This window comes from Aythya ferina, assembly GCF_964211825.1.
Source record: "Aythya ferina genome assembly, chromosome: 4".
NCBI lineage: Eukaryota > Metazoa > Chordata > Aves > Anseriformes > Anatidae > Aythya > Aythya ferina.
In genome coordinates, this window is record NC_140300.1 from 70,890,698 (window position 1) to 70,914,541 (window position 23,844).

The 23,844-nt window shown below is 38.1% G+C and overlaps 1 protein-coding gene across 1 annotated transcript in view; it reads right to left on the reverse strand.

The window, feature by feature from the left end:
- Nucleotides 1-2,120: 2,120 nt before the first annotated feature.
- Nucleotides 2,121-23,844, reverse strand: part of TACR3 (tachykinin receptor 3) — a 36,150-nt gene continuing 14,426 nt past the window's right edge. Inside the window, exons 2-5 of the mRNA XM_084517208.1 lie at nucleotides 21,941-22,129; nucleotides 20,435-20,585; nucleotides 5,655-5,851; nucleotides 2,121-3,498 (exon numbers count right to left, since the gene is read on the reverse strand). Coding sequence (XP_084373334.1) covers nucleotides 3,189-3,498; nucleotides 5,655-5,851; nucleotides 20,435-20,585; nucleotides 21,941-22,129 — 847 coding nt within the window. The 3' untranslated portion in view covers nucleotides 2,121-3,188. The remainder of the gene's footprint in view (nucleotides 3,499-5,654; nucleotides 5,852-20,434; nucleotides 20,586-21,940; nucleotides 22,130-23,844) is intronic.

The window sequence follows — 23,844 nt, forward strand, 5'->3', positions numbered from 1 at the left end:
ATAGCATTTTGGAAAATGTGTATTAGTAGTGGTCAATGAGCTTCCTCAGCAGACAGAGCTATGAAATATAACTATGCTGCAAATAGCTCATGCGTCCAGTTCTGCCAGTGCATCCTAATATCGGTAATAAAACTGAAGTGGTCTGGGAGGGCAGCTGTCAAGGGATTCCTGCCAAGCAGTTACTGGCTGCAATCTCCCGAATGCATCCTGTACGAGTACCCAGAGCATACTTTGAGCTCAGTTTTCCTCTCAACATCATGCTTTTATATGCAGGACTTGAGACAAAGACACAATAAATCTCTTTTCTTGAAATGAGGTTTCAAGATTTGTGTTTAAATGTAGTCATGTTTAGCTTTTAAGCACAAGCGTAGTCAATGTCAAAGGAATGACAGAGAAAAGTGATACTGAAGATAACGCTTCTGGAGATGAAAAAGTGGAACCTGTCCCATAGCAGGGGAGCTTCCCTGCAAAGGGCAGGTCAGGTGCCAGCGAAATTTTCTCACCAGACAAATATTTTAGAGGCAGACTCCAGAAGGAGCTTGGGATGATGCAGTAAGAACTGTTTTGCATGAGAAAGACTAATGTCGTAGAAGATCTTTGAGATGAGAAGAACCTTTCTGATGCTCTTGACACTTGCTGAAAATATCTGTTCAGAAACGGTCATTAAAATGCAGCCTGTAGGTCCCAGTTTTTGCTGTGCTACAGGATTATCTGTGTAATCCTTTATGGTTTTTGAGACTGGGCTGAGATCTGGGTTAGCACCATGTGTCATTGCAATGTTTTGTTACGAAAAATGCTGTGATGGTGAGCACAGATTCCTTCATTTGTTGTGTACAGGAGTAACGTGTAACTTAGAGGAGAGCTGCAGGAATGCTGAGGCTGGGTTTGGACATCCCCACCCCGCCAACGTATAGTGAGATTATCAAGAGATTACTTATTCAACAGATCATATCCTAAAACACTTAGTAATGGTGAGACTGCTCCACTTGTTTAAAAAATAAATAAATAAATAAATAAAAAAGACAGGTGTGAGGAAGCTGCCATTTCTGCCTCAATATATATCAATCAAGGATCATTAAAGTAATGAGTATGATGTTTTGTACACAAATTAAGATCACTGCAGTCATAGCGTTCAAACTTACATTCATAGACAGATTTTATCAACGCTGATTTTATAATAGCCACATTTAGAAAAGACAGTTTATTTAACAACTACAAATTTTCTGTACATATGTTGCTTAAAAGTTGTGTGTAAGCAGCCAGAAGACTTCATGACATGTGCAGGTAATATATCACTGCCAGGTTAATATGCTTACGCTCATTTTTGTGTGGGGGGGTCCTGAACCTCCTCAGCTGAGATTGTAAACACCTGCGAAGATTTTATGTCCTTAAAATAGAGTGTTTCAGGGAAAAAAATAAATAACAATGACTAACATAGGTACTGCATAATATTTACTGTTGCCTTTTTTTTTTTTTTTTTTTTTTTTTGAAAATAAGGTGGGTGTGCAAATATGGCATGAGGGAAAATTGATAATGGAGTTGTGGCTTCTTTCTTTCTTTCTTTCTTTCTTTCTTTCTTTCTTTCTTTCTTTCTTTCTTTCTTTCTTTCTTTCATTTTCTTTGTAATGAACAGTCAGGAGAGCCATTAATGAACAGATTTTTTTGCTTCAGTGGATTTTAGATCAGGTCTTGGATAGGAAAAGTGAGACTCTGGAATTGTGCTGCACTTCATGTATCAGAGCAGACTGCTCTATGACCGGGTTCTTTCAGTTATTCTGTATGTGAGGGTTTACTGTTTAATACCAAATGTATGTGTCTGAGGATATTTGATAGGCTATAAGACGAGTACAAGTTACACTCAGCAGAATATAGGAATTGCACTGTACAGGTAAATCACAATACAAACATGACTCCAGTGACTGCTCTCTATAATATGCTCACCACCACGATGCTGGGCATCCGTAGTTGCTGGGAAGGGATATGCATGTGGGTTGAAGCCAGCTCAGCTTGGCCCGTACCAACTCCCACCCTGCTGGTCTGGCTGATTCAGGAAGACATTCATCCACACTGAAGTTTTGATTCACTGAAATCAAATATTCGCACCAACAGCTGACCCGTGAAGTGATGAAGCCAGTCGATCCACCCGACTAATGCAGCCACTGATCTAAAATAGAGGCCTCCCTCTGGTCTGCTTTGGGTTAAGTTCAGCTTTGTTTGCAACAGCCATGGTCAGTCACCCCCTAAATTCCTGGTGGAGGTGAGTCGGTGAAACACCACATCTACTGCAGAGAAGACAGTTCATGGCCACAGTTTATTTATTTATTTTTAATCTGTTAGCTGAACATTCAGTTTAAAGTCTTTCGGGGGAATTTCTCGCCTTTCCAACCTTTTCTGACCTTTGTACATCCCAAAGCTCCTGTTAGGGTCGCTGGAGGAAGATCTTACCCTTGGCACTAAGATAGAAAGCTATGGGACATTGACCTAAGCAATACATCCTCCTGGAAGTATGTGTTTGATCAGAATCTAACGTTCAGTAAGACAGGAACTTATGCAGAATTCAACATAGCCTTAGAGATTTTCTTCTTCCTTTGAAAAACAAAGCAAAACATTTCACATATATTTGAAAAAAAAAATATATATTGTTAGACAGAGCTGAACTTCGTTCATATGAACTTCATCTTGTCCATTTGCATGGGGGTGAGGCTAAATTATAAAACAATTGAATAGGTTTGGGGTTTATTACATCTTCATTGTAAAGAAAAAAGTTTAAATTAGGTCTTACATAACTTTGTTACTGTCAAATCAATGCACTCAGTAGAAAACCTCACACAATTCAACTTCAGCAAGTGAAGGAGGCTGTTATATTGCAGTAAATGAAACAGAAATGCCACAGGTCAGACACAGCTGAAAAAATGTTTTTTTACGCTATTGGCTTGTTTCAGATAATGTTTAGATTGCAAACAATGCTGTGTATAAGCTGTGACTGTGCTTTTGGACTGATGAATACGTGTCTTCAAGTTCTTCTTTCTGTCCAAAGTGATGCCTAAAAGTCTCACGATATTTGTAGCTAGGCTTCGTCAGCTGAATTGTGACTTTTCTGGTGATACAATATCTAGATCCGAGGTGGGAGAGCGTTGCCTCTCGCCCATCCAGCGCTGCCCTTCCAGCAAGCGTCACCCTGAAATGCTTTAGGAATAATCATCTGCTGATGTGTGCGGGGAGCTGAGGAAACTCGAGGCTGCGGAGATGGTCTTGGAGTTCCTCCGCGAGCAGCCATTGAAACTCACATCCCTCAGAGCCGCCTTCTTCTTGCGGCTGGCGTGGGAGCTCTCCCCGTCATCGAGCACTACGGTCATGCTGGACTCCATTCGGGACACGGCGTAGAGGCTGCTTTGCCGGGTGGGGTGAAACCTGGCCGCCTTGAGCTCCAGCTCGTCGTGGCTGGACACCTCGATGAAGGGGCACCAGCGGAAAGCTCGTTTGAAGCCAGCTCGGAACCTGGAGAGAAAGATACCTGGTGAGAGCCAGCCACAAGCCTTCCCCTGAAAACACGCACAGAGCTGGCTTAACACGAGGACCTAGCTCATTACCTTGCCCCTGATGCTGTTCGTGGGCAAGGCAGTCAGAGTTTGCTTGGCTGAAGTCTTCTGAGTAGGGGAAAAATGACAGTGGTAACAGCTTGTTTCTAGTTCTGATTTTTTTTTTATCTACTTTCCCTGCTTTGTAACATGGATATTTTCCTAATACTCATTTTCCCTTCACTTGCCCATGTCTAAAAATAAATATACAAATAAATAAATGCCAGCTTTCCTAGCACCGCCTTCACAGAAATTGCTGTGATTTGACTTGTGATGAAACCTGCATCTATGTTTTAGTCTTCTTTCAGCAGAAACTTTGTAGCATCCTTTTTTCTTAACTAGCACCCCAGCTTCCAGATTCCAATATCCCTGCTGTTTCCCTCTCTGTCAGAAACACTGGAATGGGAGTGATGTAATGCCTAATAGTTATTCAAACAAAATATTTGGAAAACCGTTCACAATAAAGATCCTAGAAAACTGAGTACTGAATGTGAGCAATATATGAACAGCAAAGAATTTGGGGGCTTTGGCACGCTAGTGCTTGCAATACTCATAAATGGGTACTTTTTATTAGTTTAATTTATAACTTGAGGGTTCAATATAAGGACTATTATTATTTTTTTTGTGTGTGTGTATGCCTTTGCAGCATAGAAATGAAATTTATTAGAAAAACAATTCACTGTATATTTCTTGTAACCTGAAAAAGAGCATCTTTTCACCTTGACCTCAAACTTAGCAGGCTTCCTCGTTTCTCTTGCTGCTGTGGGTTTTGTTGCAACGATGCAGCAATGTTGCTTATTGTGTCTGTAACTTTTTGGAGCATTGATGACCAGAGAGAAAATCTCGGATAAATTTTTCAGTGACAGCTGACTGATCTCACTGAACTAACTACCTTTCCTGCTCGGTTTTTAGAGGCTAATAAATACGTTGAACGGATTAAAAACTATTCTTCTTTCATATTTTGCCACAGAGATGCTGTATGATGACAAATGACCACGTAGCTTCCTGTTCAGCGTTCCTCTGTTTAGAGGCAGTCTAAATATAGAAAAAGTAGAACAATAAAGCAAGAGCCTCTAATGGAAAGAAGCTTAGTGTAGGAAGATGTAAAACCCAAGCATCTTTAGACTGTATTATTTTTTCATCTCATTTTCTATGTTCTTCCTCGTTCAGGGCTTGGTTTTTCTTCCTCTTGAAATAATGTTATCTCTATTTAGATACATAAGTAATATCCTAATTAGCCTGGAAGATGAGGCTGGGCTATTATAACCCCGTCTGATACCAGATCCAGCAGAGGTAACAATATTGTGTGAATTGTCCTGACTCCCAGCAACAGGCTGTATTATCCTGCTATGTGAAAAGGAAGCAGACACTCAGGCTTCTTGATTTCAATATGAAACTTGATTATAAGAAAACTCTCACCATTATGTCATTATTGGATTGAATTCTGAACCAGGTGACCTTTAATGAGCTTCAAAATTAGGAATATTTCTGTTGATTTCCATTAAAGAATCCAGATGTTTAATGTTGCAGTGTATGAGTGTCAAAATATACTTAAGCCACATGATCAGTGTTAATTTCTTTAATGAGTAACATCTTCTGTCGCTGCCATAAAAAACATGACCTCAGAAATTAGTAGAAATATAATGGCTAGGTTTAAAATACACAGTAAATAGTATTTTGTTATATCCTTCCAGTATTGCAAAATAAAATTATGGCTACAGTTAGTGAACAAACAGATTGCACTGTATATCACTAATAACTGCCATTAATTCCTTACTTTGCAATGTTTTTTTCAAGCCAAAACATAGGACAATTCTATAGATGTCAAATTTTGCAATTGGAAACGGGAAGGGTTGGTCTCTGAATACTGAATTTTATTCTGAAATTTTAAGTTGACCAAAGTATTTGCTGGAGATGTGCATTTGGTTCTTTGCGTTCATGTCAAGTACAAACCTAAAGGATTTTTTTTTCTTCATTGAAAAGTATTCAAGTGAAAAAATTGTCTTTTATCACATTTAAACCATTTACTTTCTCACTGAAAACATGCACACCCTCTGATTCATAACTAGCTCTTACCTCTTATTAAGGCAGCAGTAGATAATGGGGTTGTACATGGTAGAGCTCATGGCAAGCCAAAAACTGGCCAAATAGATTTGCTGAATGTATTTCCACCGATTTAATTGCTGATAGATCCCAGTAACTATGAAGTAAGTGTGGTAGGGCAGCCAGCAGATGGCAAATGTCAGCACAACCACAATCATCATTTTTACCACCTGAAAAAGGAAATGATAATGCTGTTTAATAATATATATATATATTTATTTTTAATACGACTAGTATTTAATGCCCATTAATTCTTGTATTTGGTCACTGAAGTTAGTCACAGCATATATGAGCATGCCTTTGTATCATTTTCCTTTTAAACTTTTCTATTTTTCTATTTTATTTTTTCTATTTTTTTTTTAATTGGATTGACCTCTTTTTGCTAATTAAAATAATATGAAAAGCTTCTTTACCATATCTGTGCTGATTCTTACAATAAATGTTTGCTTACTTACATTTGGCTATCTAAATATAATTTTATTCCATGATTAGGTGTCTAGTAAAAGGTTAGAATATCTGATTTGGACACCATACGATGGCCTTTATTGACCCTGGTGATTTTTGTGTTGCAGTCCACAAGTGTATTCCTTGTTCCCAATTAGGAAGTTGTAGGAAATGAGCAACTGCAACGTCCTCTTTAATTTTAGAGGCTAAGAGTTTCCTTGGCTGGTGTTCCTAATTTGTTGTTTTCTGCAGGCAACATAACATCCATTAGCTTCCACAGCTCCCATTAAGCACACAAGAGGAGAAGTCGAGTCACGTGGAGTTTTCACTACTTCTTTCTGCCTTCAGCCATGTGAACTGCTAGCCTGGCTACTATTTCCAACACAAGAAGTCACACAACAGATTTTCGTTTTGGGGGTAGAATGAAACCAGACATGATGGGTCTGTGCTGGGCGTATGCTTGTGCATTTGTTCTGTGCATACTGAAGAATAACAGGGATTGCTATCAACAGTTCATTCCTCTGCACAAGGTGCTGATTTTTCTGCTGTTAATAGTTTTGCCAGAAAACAAACAAACAAACAAAAGATAGACCTGAAATTTCCTAAGTTAGACTAATATTGTTAGAAAATTTCAGCTAATTTAGTTAAATAATCTTACGTCTGAGTGTCATGGTACTATCCTTAATTCTCATCTTGTTGGAAACAAAGCAATTTTTCATTTAACATCTGGCACCAAATTTATGAGCTTACCGGCAGGCTGGGATTGTATTGTACAAGACGAGAATGCATCTTATTGCAGATAAATACATATTGACCATCGCTTAAAAATACAAAAGGTACCTTTGTCCATTCATACAACATTAATAGTTGGTTCTTCTAAGCCACTTTTCAAGAGTTAACTGTAAATCATTGCAGAAGGAAGATGAGTATTATTATAAGGGAAGGCAACACACCAAAACATAGTGTCACATACACCTGCTGTGAATGTGCATCCGTATGTCTATATCTAGGCATGTATAAACAGATATATGTGGGACTATGTGTGAAGGTAAAGATGCCTTTTTTTATTTTTGGTGAGGAGGTATCTAATTAGACATTTCTGAACTGAATTTTATATCTGAAACAATGCCACAAAAATACAGTCAGATCACATTCTTACAGTATTAAATAAGATTCCTTTTCTACTCCCTTGGATTTCCCATGTTCTTCTGCTAAGGATTTACACCTCTGCCTTGCACACATTGTGCAGGTAGAAGACTTAACTCCAGAGTTTCACCACAGTCCTTAAGCTCTCTGCCCACTGATTTCCAGGTGCGCTTTGCTTGTTGCTGTGCTTTTCTGTCTGGTTGGAGTCATTAGTATTACTTCAATGCTGTCCAGGAATTCTGTAATTTCAGAACAGCTGAAAATTGAATGACTTGCCTTCACATTTAATTAGCAAACCTTGCAGTACCAGCTGTGCATGTGAAATTATTCTTAGAATTATTTGCCATCGGAAAATCATAGGTACAAAATGGAAGCTTTTGAGGCCTGATTTTTGTCTCCAGTTTTTTTTTTCTTCTTTTTCTTAAAACACAACAAAACAAAGCAAAAACAACACGAACAAAGCAAAACAACACATATCACACTCATCTTGATTAGCAGTGAGAACAACAAAAAAAAAGTTTTTGTCTGGAAATTTGTGCTTAAATACTCAGTCATCATCAAGCACAGCTTTCTAAAGCAAATTCTAAAGTTTCTAAAGTTAAACTAGACAAGCAAAAGATGATGTGAGGTGGCCATTAGGGTTTGATTTCATTTGTGAACACAAGTCACTGAAATGACGGACAGTAAAGCTCATTACATTCTGAACGATTCAGTTTTGCAACTGTTCTTAATAAATAACAAAGATTACCTAAAAAGGAGCATTTTCCTCTCAGATCAGTCTATTTCAATTTGGGTTTCGCTGATCTGAGTGATGGTATGCTGATATACGTATGTTTAAGGGAAGACATGCAGTGGGGTTTCCTCATTAATGTGCAAAGTATTTTTTCCTAGAAGGAAAAAGTACTAATTTTTCATGCAAAAAAAGGACATTTAAGAAAAGTCTTGGCTTTAAAGTCGAGTATAAGTTGCTATTTTGTATTTATAGTGCAATGCACTCGTTGGCACGTTGCCTAAGGAGATGGCGATAAGTGAGATGCTGCAAGGCTGCAGTATCCGTGGTATATAATTGTTAGAAACACAGGCAAGTTACAGCTGAATTTGAAGTCAACCACAAAAGTTATGAGAGAAATCAAAAAGCACATTCATGGGCTCAGAATGCTTATGGGTTGGCAGAAATGTTGGAGAAGAACAAGAGGAAGCTGAAAGGAGGGAGATTATTCCCAACTTCTTCTTTTAGAGAAGGTGCAAGGCTGCACCTCACAGTTTATAGCTGTGGTCCATCCCCTTGTTCTTTCCAAACAGTGCAAAGCTCCATTTCTTGGTGCCGTCAGCGCAATGAACAGGGGCTGCCTTCCAGGTCTGTAAACCTTGATTTCACTTACCAATAAACAGTTAAGCTCAATTAATTAGGGCACAAGGAAAGTAAATGAAAAGGGCTGAGTATGAATTTGCTACAGAAGCCTGTTTGTCTTTGTGCTGTGGTGATTAGCTACAAAAATCTCCAATGAACCTTTGCAAGTTCAACTGCAGAGTATAAAAGAAAGCCGTACCTTTTTGTTGCTGTTGTTTGGAGTATTTAGACCTGTGGTTCTGGCAACACAAAGTTCTTTTATTTCATTTCTTTTTAATATGCCCGTTCTCCTTTTTCTATTTCCTGAGAGACCTTTTTTTTTTTTTTTTTTTTTTTAATTGCTTTCTCCCCTGTTCTGCATTGCATAGAGTTCAATAAGAAGTTTGCTTTTGTGCATTAGGAAACATCACTAAAGTAAGCAAACCAGAAAGCAACCAAATTCACTTGTTAGAGCCTAGCTCTGCTCCTGCCCCCATTTTACAATGGGGTATACCGAAATGTGTGATCCTAATGGGTGTCTCCAACCTGTGTCCCAGCGGCATTCAGGTCCCCTGGTGCTCTCTTCAACCTCCCCTTGTGTACTCTGGGCAGTGTGGCTGGAGGAAAGAGGGGATCTTGCTGTCCCAGGACTTCTCCTTTCTGTTAAAATTACTTGTACTGCATCCCTCAGCAGTTGTGCAACCTCTAGGGAAGTCCTGAGGCTAGATTTGGAATCTGATGGCAAATCAAAGCATTATATATTCTGATTTTCATCGACATGTTCTGCTGATATTGATCTACTTCTGCCTGTGTCAAAGGAAAGCTACGTCTAGAGAAAAATTATGTTCTTTGCAGTGTTGCCTGCTCATTTAAATCCTTCCCTTCCAAATTAGAAACATTATTTCATTAATAAACGGGTGTAATGAGACAAAATGTATTTAAAAGAACAAAGAAGACGTAAGTTTTTTGAAGTTGGAGTTTGTGGCTTTGCCTGTGTTTTGGAACATCTGAAGCAGTACAAGTGAAAAAGAGCTAACAGATCCTATTACACTGAGAAACAGCAGCAGATACTTTTTTTTTTTCCCTCCTGTGTTTATTTTGCATGAAAAATAGGTAGAAAAATGAATCTGAATTAGATGCAACAGCTCTTGCAAGAATTTAACAACCCAAACCATGTAAGAATGTCTTCATTTACCCGCTCATGGATATTATTTATCCATGAATACAACTTAAACATAGTTCAAGACAATCTCTGGGAGCCATAATGTGTGCCTTTTTCTGCTCTGCACTCTTTTGGAAGATGTAAAACACCAAGCTAACATTATGCTAAGAATTTCCCCTTAGGTGTTAGCTTGCAAACAGTAAATCCTCTTCCCAATCCTGGGGACATACGTCGCACTTGTGCACTAAGCACCAAGCAACACCATTATGTCCTTTGCTTCTCCACAACACTTAGCTGGAGTAAGATACCCATCTTTTGCAAGAAAATTAAGTAGCTAGTAATTCAAAGGTAACTAGTGGCTTCAGGATAGAGATTGGACTGTTTTCTGAGATACAGGTGCTGTGGATTTTCATGTATTTTCTACCAGGTCAGGTATTTTCTGTGCTCTTTTAGAAAGGGTAAATTCTTAATACCTGAAGTAGATGCAGATTCAGAAGGAGAAAAATCAGCGAGCTTCAAAGTGCAGGGAAGTCTTTCAGTCAGATAATGCACATGTCAATTCTAGTGCTCCACAAATAATTTTCTTCTGACTTCCCATCCATTTTTTTTCCTCACTTTCTTGAAATAAAGCAACTACTTTTCATTTCAGTTAGCATAATCCCTTGCTGCGGACCGAATTCACAATCACTTGCTTTGTTATTTAAGATGTAAAGTTGAAAAAGATTGTCTGTTCTTGTATGAAGTAGCTTTGACTCAGATTGCTGTCTTACAGATGCTAAAATGTTATTTTTTTCCCACAAAATCAAAGAAATTCTGACATTTTTCATAGATGGTCTTAGCTACTGCCATTTTTAATTGCACGTATGCTGCATGGCTCTCAACTTTTCTTGGGAACAGTTCTGAATTCTGTTAAATGAATTTGCTAAAGAGCCTTTTTGAGGCACAGCATTGAAGGTCTGCACGTACAGTACACAGAGGATACAGAGCAGAGAGAACGGTTCAGAAGGTGCACGGTAAGTTCTTCCCATTTTTCACTGTTTGAGTAAAATTCCTGAGGTGGCCAGGGATCATTGTGCTGCCCTTCAGCGTGGAGGAGCAGAAGGAGTTTATGTTCTTGAGAAAATGACTCAGAGTGGCTGCTGTGGAGCTGGCGTTACCAAATATGATTATCTACCTCGTGCTGAAAAAAGTGAAAAAAAATGGGCTCGTGCTTATGCATTTTAAATTCAAACTATTGCTTGGATTACCACAGTTTTCTTCTGTAAATATGACCTGGAACAAGTGACAGGGGACACTTCAATTTTGTTTCTGCAAGCAGAGATGAAATTTGGTGCAGGGGAAACCAAATATTTGTATCTTTGTTTGTTTTCCCAGTAGGAATAGTTGGTTCTTAAGTCTACTTTCTGCTACATTTCTGAAAATGCTCTGGGACCTTTAATCCTCACCGAAAGGCTCTCCCAGAACCTTGCCACTGTTCTAGGACTCACCTGAATTTTCCATATCAAACTGCAGAAGGATTGGTACACGTGAATTTTCTCTCTTTGAAACAAGGCCTTGTACTGAACATTGCAATAATAAACAAATGAGGCTATGCTGAATTACACTAATTAATTATGCACAAGCATCCCTATATTTGGTCTGCTTTATGAGGGCTCCTGTCAATGGAAGTGGTGTCTGGTACCTAAAATAAGATGAATACCCCTGGTTATCTTCAAAATACTAGCACAGGCTCTTATGTTGTATGGAAAGCTTACAGTCTTTCGGATTACTTTATTCTCAGTTCATTCACTTAGGGGAATTAAATAAGTGATTTATAGAAACCATTTAATGTTTACTATTTCTCTCTATAATTTTGGCATAGAACATAAAGGGAAAGAATGCATATTATTTAATATATAGTTAAAGAAAACTTTTTTCTTCTCTTTCCTATTGATAGGACAAAAATTGTGTTTCAAGAAGATGAAACAAATTGTTCCTGGAGAGTAGTTACTTAAAACACATGTCAAAACTCTGTTCAGAAAAAAAAATAGTTATTTTATTGCAGTTTCCCTTTCAAAAGTGTTCATCATCACCTATGAAACAAACCAACCAAAATTAATAATGTCCCCAAATCTTATTTTAATTTAAATGGAGTTAAAAAGAAACTTAGTGATATCTGAGGTTCATGTTTTGCATTTGATGCACTTAGTCTGTTTTTATCATTCCACAAATGACTGCACAAGGTTATGAATTTATTAGGAGAGGTAGATTTGCCTCCAACAGAAAATTTTGGAAATATTTGGTCAGTAAAAAGGCCAATTATGCTTGCAACAACATACCAGGAATGTCACTGCCCTGCCAGCACCTTCTGCTTCTGCTTTCACACCGGCATTTTCGCATTAAGGTACCAACGACTTGGCCATGATGCGCAGGTTGGGTAGCCCTGTGGAACTGGGGATAAGCCAACCCAGGGCAGGGTGGCTGAAACAATTTCCCAGGAAACCTACTCCAAAGCCTGCTGAAATCAAAGAAACTCCTTTCACCTACCCCAGACAAGGAATAATGGCACGAAGGTGCTTTGAATGGGTTGTACGTAGTGTTGCAGTACAGAGGCCTCTAAAGCATGAGGTGCTTGAGTTAAAGGATTCAATTTGTGAATTTGTGAATTGGGTGAAGGTGCCAACACACATAGCACACGGACCCCTCTGTCTATAGGCTATGATATTCTCCTGCTTCTAAAAACCCCATTCGGAGGATAGCAGCTTCTCTGCAGTTTGGCTCCTGCCACCGTTTGTTATGAGCCTGGGCTGTTCCGCCTGGCTTTCCCTCAGTAAGCTTGTGCTGCAGCTGGAGTTTGGTCCAAGTCTTAAGGCAGTAATCACACAGCCTTCTGCTTTAACTCAGAAAAAGATGCGCTGAAATTCTGTTTTATTTTGAAGGAACAGCAACACGTGATGAACAGTACTGAGAGAAGTTGTAAATGCAGTGCTGGATCTGGGTGTGCAGCTCTTGGGACTGCAGTGCTTCAACAACTGAGCTGTGTCAGGCCTCCCGGACTCCTCACCACACAGGTGCAGAGCAGCAATCCAGGAAGCTCAACAGGCTCAAAACTCAGGCTAAAATTAATTTGGTTTTGATTTCCCTCCAGGAAAGGGCTTCCTGTGAGCTCTGTGTTCTCTGCAGGGCTATGCATGTGGTCACAGGGTATTATATTTTACCGGGTAACTCGACTGCAGATTGGATGGGCCACATTCAGAGGCAGTAAAAGACCTTTTGAGGCTTTTAAGGTGTGAGTGAGTAGTCCTGCATGGTTTGTGCTGCTGGTGGAATTGGCCTAACTCTGTAATTTCTAGTCTTGCTCCAGATCCTTATTGTTCTTACCACCTCTATTCTTCTTTAGTATAGTCGTATGTGTGGCTTTCCAAAATTGACAGTGCAAGGTTTTTGCTTCAGATTTTGACTTAGAAGGTGAGAATTTTGGAAATACTATTTCAGGAGGTGTTGTTCCTCAAAATGACATCTGAGTCACTAAGAGGAATAACCATTATGTAATGCGTGTGGCAGTCATCTGGTTAGAAGACTGTAGCACGATGCTGGTATGACACATAATTCTATGGCTTCCTCCTCTGGGAAATAAATTACCAATTTTAGTGTATTTACACAAACTGTAGACGTATTTGTTGGCTGTGGTCTCTCTCTCTGAGAAATCATGGCATTTAATTCAGACAATACAGAAAACTAAAACAGCGGGTGGATGGAGAGAGAAGGCCCATGTGGAATAAAAAACAAACAAACAAACAAAAAACAAAAGACAAAAAACAAAAAACAATGGAAGATATTTTAAGGTATTACTATTCAAATTTACTTCTAGTCTTGAAAACACTATGAAAACTCAGTAAGAGCTGCAAAAACAAAACTGGTACAAGGGAGCAGAAAGAGATGACAACCAGAGTTTATACAAATGTAAGAAAGAGAGGTCTCTTCGTCATAAATGAAAAGGTCTAAGCTGTGAAATGCATGTGAACAGTCTGCTGTTTTCATCACCTTCAGAGGTGTTAGAGGGGAAAATCATAACTGGACTTGAAACAAAGCAACCTTTACCATTTTATTACCATTTTATTTCAGGTTCATTCCACTTGGCTTATGCTTGCTCTTTAGATCTGAAACTGCTCCTGAGAATTCCTTCTTCTTGGGTTGTTTATTTCTTTTCTTTTAGCAAAAAAATGTGCCAATGTCAAAGGCAAATGCAGATAAAACTGATTTTTAACACTCGCCATGTTCTCAGTGACACACAATCACAATCTACAAACTGATTTTGTTTTTAGAGTACTTTCACTCCAAAGTCCAAGATACACCCAAGTCTAAGATGTATGACTCGGTGACTCAATTCAGATGAGACTGACTTAGGAGCAGGAAATCATAAATTCAGGCTAGTTTCACAACATGCAAACAGTGAGAGATTTAGAGGCAATCACTATAGAAACTTTTAGTTCAGTTCAGTTGCTTGTGTTTTTTGTAGAAGAAAGGCCGTGGATGAACATAAGAGGTGGTGCTTTTGTCGCACCTTAAACTGCCTAAAGAGATGCACGTTTACATGTAAGGACTGGAACTATTAAAAAGTATATTTTAAAAAAATTATTGTTATTTTTTTCTGGTTGTTGAGTTACAACAAAGCAGCAGAATGCCTAGAATTGCTGCTAGCTGGGTAAATCATCTTCCAACCTGTTATTAGTTAGCCTTTTTGCTTTCTGAATTTGCATTACACCATCATGAAGCGTTGGCCTGCATGGTGCCTGCCAATAGTGCATCCATATTTCTGATAAATTATAGTTTATCTGTAGCTATATGAAATTTCAGATACTTAGGCAATCTAGGAATCCATACATTGTAAGCCACAGTGCTATGTCTGTTAGATCAGTGAGACCACCTGCTGATAAAATAGAGTTTAATTCTTCAGCTTCCTCCTCTCTCTTATTTCTGTTCCAACACACCCCTCTCTGTTTTTCTCCATTTTACGTTCATTATCAGTCTCTTCAAGGCCAAAGAGTAGACCCATTTACAGAAGAGGATTGCTGATGAATAATAAAAATTACACAGGCACTTCTTTTTGGCCCGAGGCATACAGCATTTGTAACAAATTGAATTTCTGCACCTCATTCCACCATGATGGGATGGGTAGGTTGTTTCACACATCGTAACTTCTTGGAGACTGGAATGCTGATTCTCATACTGGGAGAAGCTAGGAGAATATGGATTGCTTAACTAGCTGGGAAGATATTAAACTTACCATGCCTTTGTATAGTCCCCTGGGAAAACAATTATTGTCCAGCCTTGAGGAAGACTAAACAAATGTCTAGGAAAAAAGGAGATCTTCAAGATGATGTTTGAAATAGGGAGTCACATGCAAGACAACTACTTGGATCCACAATGTCATAAATATATATATTTTTATGGTTGAATGCAGTCTTTGTGAAGTTTTATGAATAGGGTGGTACCTAAGTAGTCTGTTTGTCTAGACTTAGCGGTTGTGTGTTAATAATAAAGATCTTTAAATTCGGAATTACTTACCATGTGATATGTGAATTCACAGTGTGAGGTTTTCATCACCTGTTTTTGGTGACTAAACTTTAGATTATGAGTATGGTCCTTTTTTTTCCCGTCTTTGTCAGCCTTAGTAGGTGCTTATAATGTTTTGGGCTTTGAATCTTGCTTTTTCTTTCTGCCCCTTAATAAACTACACCACCCTGACACAGTTTATCTTCTTTCTTTCATTATGCCCTGGTCAGCTGCCATTTAATGTCAGCAAAAGTATCATTATTTCTAACTAGACTTCTTTTTCTTATTTCGTCCACTGATTAAAAAATGTATATTAAAATGATTTCATGTCATGTATTTGTATGTGGTTAAAAAAAGAAATCTGCCTTTTTAGTTACACTGAAACTCAGTGAGAAGCCAGGAATAATGTGCTGAATAGCTGAACTTCAACAGCTGAACTTTAATAGCAGTACTACTATTTAAAAAAGAAGCATAAGGACGTAAGACAGTCCCTCTTGGATAGGACAGTTGTCAGTTATCCTAGGTGCTTGTTTGGGGAGATCCCATGAACCATTTTCCATCTTCCATTTACTAATACTGTCCCAGCATCCAGAATTATATTAGAGCAGAGTGGGTCCCTGCTTCCTTCTTTCTGTATCTATGAATTTATTAATTTTTAATTTGACCAATCCCTTTCTGAACCTGCTGAGATCATAGCATCTGTAAGGACAGAGTCTCAGAAGCTCTGTACAAACGCATTACTCTCTCTTTTACCTGCTTCAGACTGCTGTCTGACTAGTTCCATTGGGCACCTTTCAGTTCTTGCATTTCAGGATATGGTGATCAACAGGGGGGAGGAACATGCCCAAAACAGAGACCTGTGTGAATGACTATGTGTGAAGTGCTCACACCACACACTGGTTCTTACAGAGACCATTTGTCCAGATCCTGTTTGTTGTTTACTTCTGTAGTCTGTGAAAAAAGGGAATATTCCACGTATTCGTTTCCAAAAATTCTTTAAAATTGTTGAGATGTCTTTCTGTAGCATGTATTTGTAGTCCTTCCAACACTTCACCTGGCTATTCCTGTTTATCTGCTAAAAGGTTCCCATATAATAATTTTCAGTGATTTTTCAATTTACATGTGACTGTTGTGACTCCCCTGACATCATTATTACTACAGTTCCACATTGATTTCAACATATTTTCCTTTTCAGATGGCAGTCTTAAGTTTTCCACTTCTTCATTTTCTCCTCCACTGTGTTCAATATACTATATTAACTGGTTAAATAGATACATTTGACCGTAAATTGATATGGCATGTCTACTTATGTCAAAATATATATATAAAGCTTTGCAAATTTTTTTATAAAGCTAGGCTGGTAAACTTGACCATCTCTCTAATGCTTTCTGTAATAATAGTGTGAGTCACTCATAAATGTATTTTTTCTTATTTACATGCATATTTACAAAATAGCTTTGATGTTGGGAAAATGTGACTTTTATTCAATCTTCATTGCAGTAAGAAGCAGAGGTGATGCCTCGGCCTGACTGTGGCAGGAGAAGCAAAGAATACAAGAGGAGGCATGAGTATGGAGGAATCATGAACACTGCCAAAACAGATGCACAGTGAAGTATTATCATAAAGTTAACAGAAGGAAGCAGAAATGTAAAGGTAAGGTTTAAAATGAAAAGAGTTTTCTGTTCTTCTGTAATCTTCCTGTTGGGTCAAAGCAATGGTATCTTCTGTTGGGAAATGTTTTTTCAGGAAAAGTTTTATCAGAACTGTATCTTGTGACAAAGACAGTAAGTGATTAATTTGATTTACACTACATAATTATTCCCTCTTATAGGTTAAGTAAACTCTGGAGAGGGATTGGAATGAAAAGTTAGCTAGAAAAAACAGTGGGGAGACAATATCTGAGGGCAGGTCTATGTCTGCCTTGAATGTGAGGAACACCGGCCTAGTAAAGCTGATAGCAACATTAAGAGCCATGTATAAACTTCCTTTATGTATAACAGTATTGAAATTATAACTCTATCTTTTGAAAATGGGAGTTACAGGAGAATAAAGTAGCTGAAGATCAGTCAATATTGTGCCAGTAGCTTTAAGAAGAAGGATTAAAGTCTGCAAAGTCCCCACATGTAGTGGGTGGATGTTTAAAAGTTCAAAAGACTCACATTAGGCAGTCTTAAATGAGTCAGTCTATGAGACATCCGATCCCTCAAAGAAGAGGAAGAGGAAAAGAAAAATGTGGTTCAAATGTTGGAGCATGAATTAGGACAGAAAGTAACTGATAATGGACTGGGATCTGAAGCCACTGGTGTAATACTTAGTCTAGCCCTGAACTGACAAATTGTATGAAAGGTAGATAATCAGTTTCTGTTGTGAAATAGCTCCTCCCAAAATGTTTCCTCAAGTAATCTTATCATTCCACATCCTTAATTTCTAAAAATTTGAAATGTTTGACCCCCTAAGTATGACTTTCTGTTGTCCAACCTGTATTGTGTAGAATGAAATTCTTTGAGTCCTTTATCCTTTGTGGTTGCTTTCAGAAGAATTCAGGGTGCCTTGCACTGTCACATAGACAAAGTGATGTGACTATATTAACAATTTCCTCAACCTTCAAATCTTTTCTTGGCAAACACAGTTTCTTTAATAGGTCTTACATGAAATGTTCACTAACGTCTTAACACCAAATACCTTTTCAAACAATCCTAATCAAACATGGTTTGCGCTGTATCATTGTGTAACATGGAGGATACAGTCTGCTACTTTATAGTTCTCTGTAGTAAGTGCAGCCAGTACAGACTTTTCATATGCTTAGATATCTGCATACAAAACAGGAGGAAAAATAGATGGTTTCTGTGTTTGAATAAAAGAAAAGCCATAGCTTTGTTATCAGAGGCTGGCTGAGTGATAACTTTATTTGGATTCTTGTCTATTAGTTTATCACCCTGAATGACCTATTGTGATTCATCTTTCCAAATATGAGTTATTTCATAAATCCTGTTGAAGAGAACAGCAGTGGAACTGAAGAGCTGTCATGGAGCTCTGCCAGTGAAGTCAGAGATGCAGTTAAAATATATCTGCACATAATTTCATCTCATAGTTGCATGGGTTGAAGGCATGAATTCCAATACTCTCACGCTGAAAATGCTTAAATTAAGGATTTCTTCTCTTGCATATATTTAGAGTTCTTAAGGAGTGCTGTTTTAAAACTATTCAAGTGATCTAATTGGACATATCATACCGTATATTAAGAGCCAAATTTTGTCTTCAGAGACCTTTAGTGTATATGACATAATAACCAAGTATAATAAACATCTTATGATAAAAAGCAGTCCTGTTCTGGGATCTTCTGCTTCTCCAAGTTACTGCTTTTAGTAGTTACTGTTTTTAATACTGCTTTCCACACTTGCTTTTGCAAACTGTATCTCTTATACAAAATGATCCCTCAGCTGGTCTTCACAATCAGACCCCAGGCACCCTCCACTGAGTATTTTCTTCCTTTTTTTTCAATGGGTGAAAGGGCAGTGTTGGTAATAACAGTTAATTGACCTGTGAAAACTATTTCTGCATATGTCCTGTAGAAAAGGACATTCTGTAACTTTGAAAATACACTTTTGGTAAGGGATAACATGGATGGGAAAAACTGTAATGATAATGTTGGACTTTTATTGATAATGTGAAGGACTAAAATGATGGTCTTGTGACATGCTTTCAGTATTTCTGGAAATGAGTCTAATAGTTTAACCTTGGGGCATATATTCAAAGCATACTGGTTAGTTTCCCATGATGACTTTTCATCATTTCCTCTCAGTTCACATACCAAAATATATTTGAACTATTACAACACAACAGTAGCGATAATATAATCGCTTCCTATGGAGAGGCTAACGCTCTTCCCTCTTAAAAGAGCTACATGAAGTCCAAAATAAATAACACTTCTGGTGTCATGGGAAGCACTGGGTGTCATACAGTGAAGATGTCTAGACATGCCTATTATTGTGAAAACTGAAACTTGGTATAGAGCCTTTTGGATGTCTCTCATGCGTATGAAGAAGTATGAATGAGAAAATCCTAATCTTTCCTTTGATATATGCTCTGTCATAACAACAAATATAGTATCTGGAAATAAACACTTTCATATTCCTGGCAGTGTCCTGAAAGAAATGGAAACATCAGTGTTCCTCAGTATTGACAGAAAATTTCCTCTTGTCCCAGGACCTAACAAGTTGCATTCTGCTAATGCTGCAGTGTGGTGGCATATACAACAGGTTCAAATATATTCATGTTATCACGAGTCAAAGTGGGCATTTGAAAATATGCTCACCACTGGTAAGTTAGGGTCCATGTTTGGGTAACATTTTTACAAATCCTAAAATTCAAATGTGTTGTAGTATGAAAAATTGTTAGAAATAAAAAGCAGAAGGGCTTGCTTATTGTTTGCTCTACATTTTGTTGCTTTTAAAATATTTTTCCTGTGCAGTTAAGAAAAAAATATAAGAAAGAAGCCTTCATAGCTCTGAAACATCATGAAATGTGAATTGGAAATAATCAGGTCATTATCCACATTATCCACAATCCACAGTCCTGTTAGACTAGGCAATATTTACAGTCAAATAAGTTATCAGAAAAAATACTGGAAAAAAAGTTTTGTGTATTTCTCACCAATAGGTATTTATGTAAAACCTAGAACATTCAATATGAACAGGCTGATCAGCACTCATCTCAAAGCTGCATGGTCCTTAATGTATTGAAAATTACAGTAATATTCACTGTTTTTTTCAGTGGGGTGAGAATCTGAGCTAATGGTTTGCGAATCCATTGTTCAGAACTCAGTATTTTAAGTCTATAAAGGCTAAGAATTTGGGCTTCGTTTCCAAATATCAGACACACTCACCTGTCACTAGATAGGGAGTATGAAGTTAAAATTCCAATGTTTTAATTTAATGAGGAACAGTGAAGTTAGAAAAAGAACAACTAGCCAACGTAGAAGACAACTTGTCAAACTTAATTTTTTTATTGAAGTAGATCTCTTACGACTGTTATTTCAAATGACTTTGTTTCTGAAAGAAAACACTGGAATACTTTGCAACGCAACTGCAGATGATGTTATTAAGATTCACGTAGTGAGGTTTAAGGGAACAGTACCTTTCTCTTAGCTTTGAGCTGCTCATGATATTTGTCGGATGTGTCGCCTGGTATTTCTCCTCCCCAGAGAGTAATTCCCACTATGGAATAAGTGATGCCCATGACAAGCAGTGGGAAACAGTAGACCAGCACGATCACAATGACATGATACCTGCAATGAAAAAGCATTAGGCTGATAAGTGCTTTCAGAGCTGATGGAATGGGCTGCTAAAAGTCAAGTGGTGTTGTAACGCGAAGCATGTTTGATATTGATTGGCTAGTCCTTGGTGCTTTCACTGTCTTTTTGAAAAAGTCTTGAATTGCACTGCAAATTTAGTTACATTTTAATGCAAGTGCTTTCTGGGGTCTCTAGCTCTGATTCTACTAGCATAGATTAAGAATGACTCTATAGTAATCATGATTACTGACTGCAGAATAAGTTACCTTTGTCCATGGCTTGCTGAATTGATTTATTTATTCCACAGTCAAGTATCCTAAGGGCAAGTTAAGGGTTCTGAGCTCTAGGCTTGACCATAAATGAAAGAAGAAAACCAATACTGAAATACCAGTTTTAGACAAAGACACTGATAAGCGTCCTCTGTACATGTACTTCACATGCTGTATCTGTTGTGCGGTATCGGCATCTCTGCTGACTTAAACATTGGTAAAAAAGGGTAATTTCTTTTGACTCCTGTTAGGTCCATGTTAAATGCCATCTTCGCATAAAATTCCAGTGAATGATCAGTGAAGAATCCCCAGCTGTCTCTGAGAGTGGCCTTACTGCCCTAAAGATAAATACCTGTGGATGGCTCCTACAGTGATACAAATTATATATGATGAGGGCCTCTTTCACCTGCCCAAAGGAAGAAGAAAGGTCAAATTCAATGATGTATGGTTGCACAGGTTTTCAGCCTTGGACACAGAGTTCATCTTAAATACCAATGAGGACATGAAAGGGCAAATGATGTTTCTGTGCCTAGATAACCACTTATTCCTAATTCTGCCAGAAGGACAAATAGAGAATATATTCAATTTAAGTGGCTGTTATTCCACACTTTCAGAAACTGGAGTGAATTACAAGATTTACAATTTTCTTATTCAAACTGATGTTTGAGATAAGTAATTGTGATAACGTAACAGAATAAGGTGGGAAGATCCAAACCTCTCACAAAAAGAACCAGAGGAAAAAAATCTGACTGTGACAAGGAGAGGCTGGAAATGCTTGTTTTCCTGTTAGGATAAACTGGGAGCTTGCTTTGAATTGGGAATTCTGTCCCCATTTCTGACCAACTCTGTCTGTATGGAAGTAGTAATTTTAAGCGAGGCAATGACGGTAAACATTGCAGCATGGAATGGAAAATGCTCGTGGAAGAGAATAAATATTTTTTTTCCACTTATCACTTAAATGCACCATCTTCCTAGCTCAGAAGGCCTGCTCTCAATGACTGATGCTGTTAGCTATTCTGTGTAGCATCCACTGCAAGTGTAGATATCACCATGCACAAGTGTAAAGGAACAAAAGCTTACGTAAAATGCTGTTTTGGACCACCTGGCCATGCTACATAGCAAAGAGTTCTCCCAGGCATCACCTTGGTTATGGAGTAGAGGCACTGAGGAAAGGCTAACAGGAAAGCCAAAATCCATATGCTCCCAATGACCACCTTGGTAGCAGTTGCAGAGAGCCTGGGTTTCAAGGGATCGATAATGGCCATGTACCTGTAAAAGAAAGCAAAAATAAGGAACCCTCAGAGATTTGCATGCATCTAGAATCACCTAAAACTTAGAACTGGGAGAAGGATAAAAGCAGAGATATTTATCTTCCATGAGTTCTGATGGCATTGTGCTGTTTGGGTGGTTCAGCTACCTTGCAGGCAATGCCAGAAGAAACAAAAGGCTCACTGAATTTCTGAAAGCTGCGGGACACCTGGCCAACCGTGAGTATACTAGTAGAACAACAATATCTCAAGGAGTTAGTAATCCTGCTATTGCAGGATTCAGAACTACCTGACTGAAAAGCAACAAGGCATCTGGATCCTCTCTTACTCTGCTACATAATACAGGATTTATCTCTAATTAAAAATTAACAGCCAGGCTGTCAGGATTATTAGTCATCTGTCGAGTAGCTACAGGAGCCTGGTAAGTTCTCATGCATTTTGTTCAGTAGACATTGACTGACTTCAGGTTGCTGGCCAAAGAACCCCAGGCTGCAGCTGGTTCATGCACTGATGTAAAAAGGAATCATACGAGCTTTGCCTCAGGTAGTGGAGAAGGAATAAGAGCATCAAGAGAAATATATGCATAAAGCATAAGAACATCTCATTTGCTTTCTCAGTTCCCATGTTCTAGGGAGGGATAGCATTCTTCTTGCTGCCCTATGATTGTATTGACAATCCATGTATATCAAGAATTTTAGAAGAACACATGTAAAATAATTAAAATATTACTCTAAATAATTACAATTTCAAAGCTTAAAAGAGAGTCATAGGAAAACATCAAGATAGACAATAAGAGAAAAGCACATCTTGCTTTCTGTCCTTTGATCTCTGTATAGGTGCAAGGAACACAGGAGACCCAGAGGTTTTGTATTTTACATACTTTGTACCACAAACTCCATGCTTTTTACATTTTCTTTCCATGACTACTGCTTTGATTTTTAGACTCAACTCTAAATCGACATCTTTTCAACCAACTTCCCTGATCACTCTATTTCGTTTCATTTATCAATGACCAAATAATGACCTGCCAAATTATTAATAGTTTTAGTTAAATACAAACAGTTCCCAATTTATTTCCAGTATTGGTTAGAATACTGTCAAGTATCAACCAGAATCACATTTATACTTCTGTAAAACTAGGGAGATACTGTCTGCATACACATAAATATATGTATACTGAAGGAGCATACAGAATAACTAACTACGTGGTTTTTAATCTGACACACTAATGCTTTCCAAAAAAAAACCACAAATAAATTGTTTTTACATTTATGCTTTGCTCCCGAGCCAGAGGGTTCCCCAGGCATATTAGAAAAATCTTTCTATTCAATATTGGAATGCAGAGCTGTTTGTGAGTGAATGTAGGAGGTAACAGATCAGCAATTTAAATGAACGTATTTCCATGGAAGTATTCAGTGCTTCTTTGGGAGACTGAAGATCTGCCTTCTGCAGTCGTTGAGAGCATTTACATTGTACACTGTGCTTCTGAAATCAGAATTAGAATAGTGATGTTGTAAGAAGCTCCTGAGGAAAAAACTAGGACAAGTCAAAAGGAAACAAATTTTAAATAACTCTTTTCTGTGTTTCCTCGTGTTTGTTTGTTTGTTTTCATATAGTGTGAAAACACCTGAGGCAGGCAGCGAATTGTGACGAATATGAAAACCAGCTTGAATTTTTCACTACTGACAGTTTTACGAAATTCTAGGAGAATGCCTG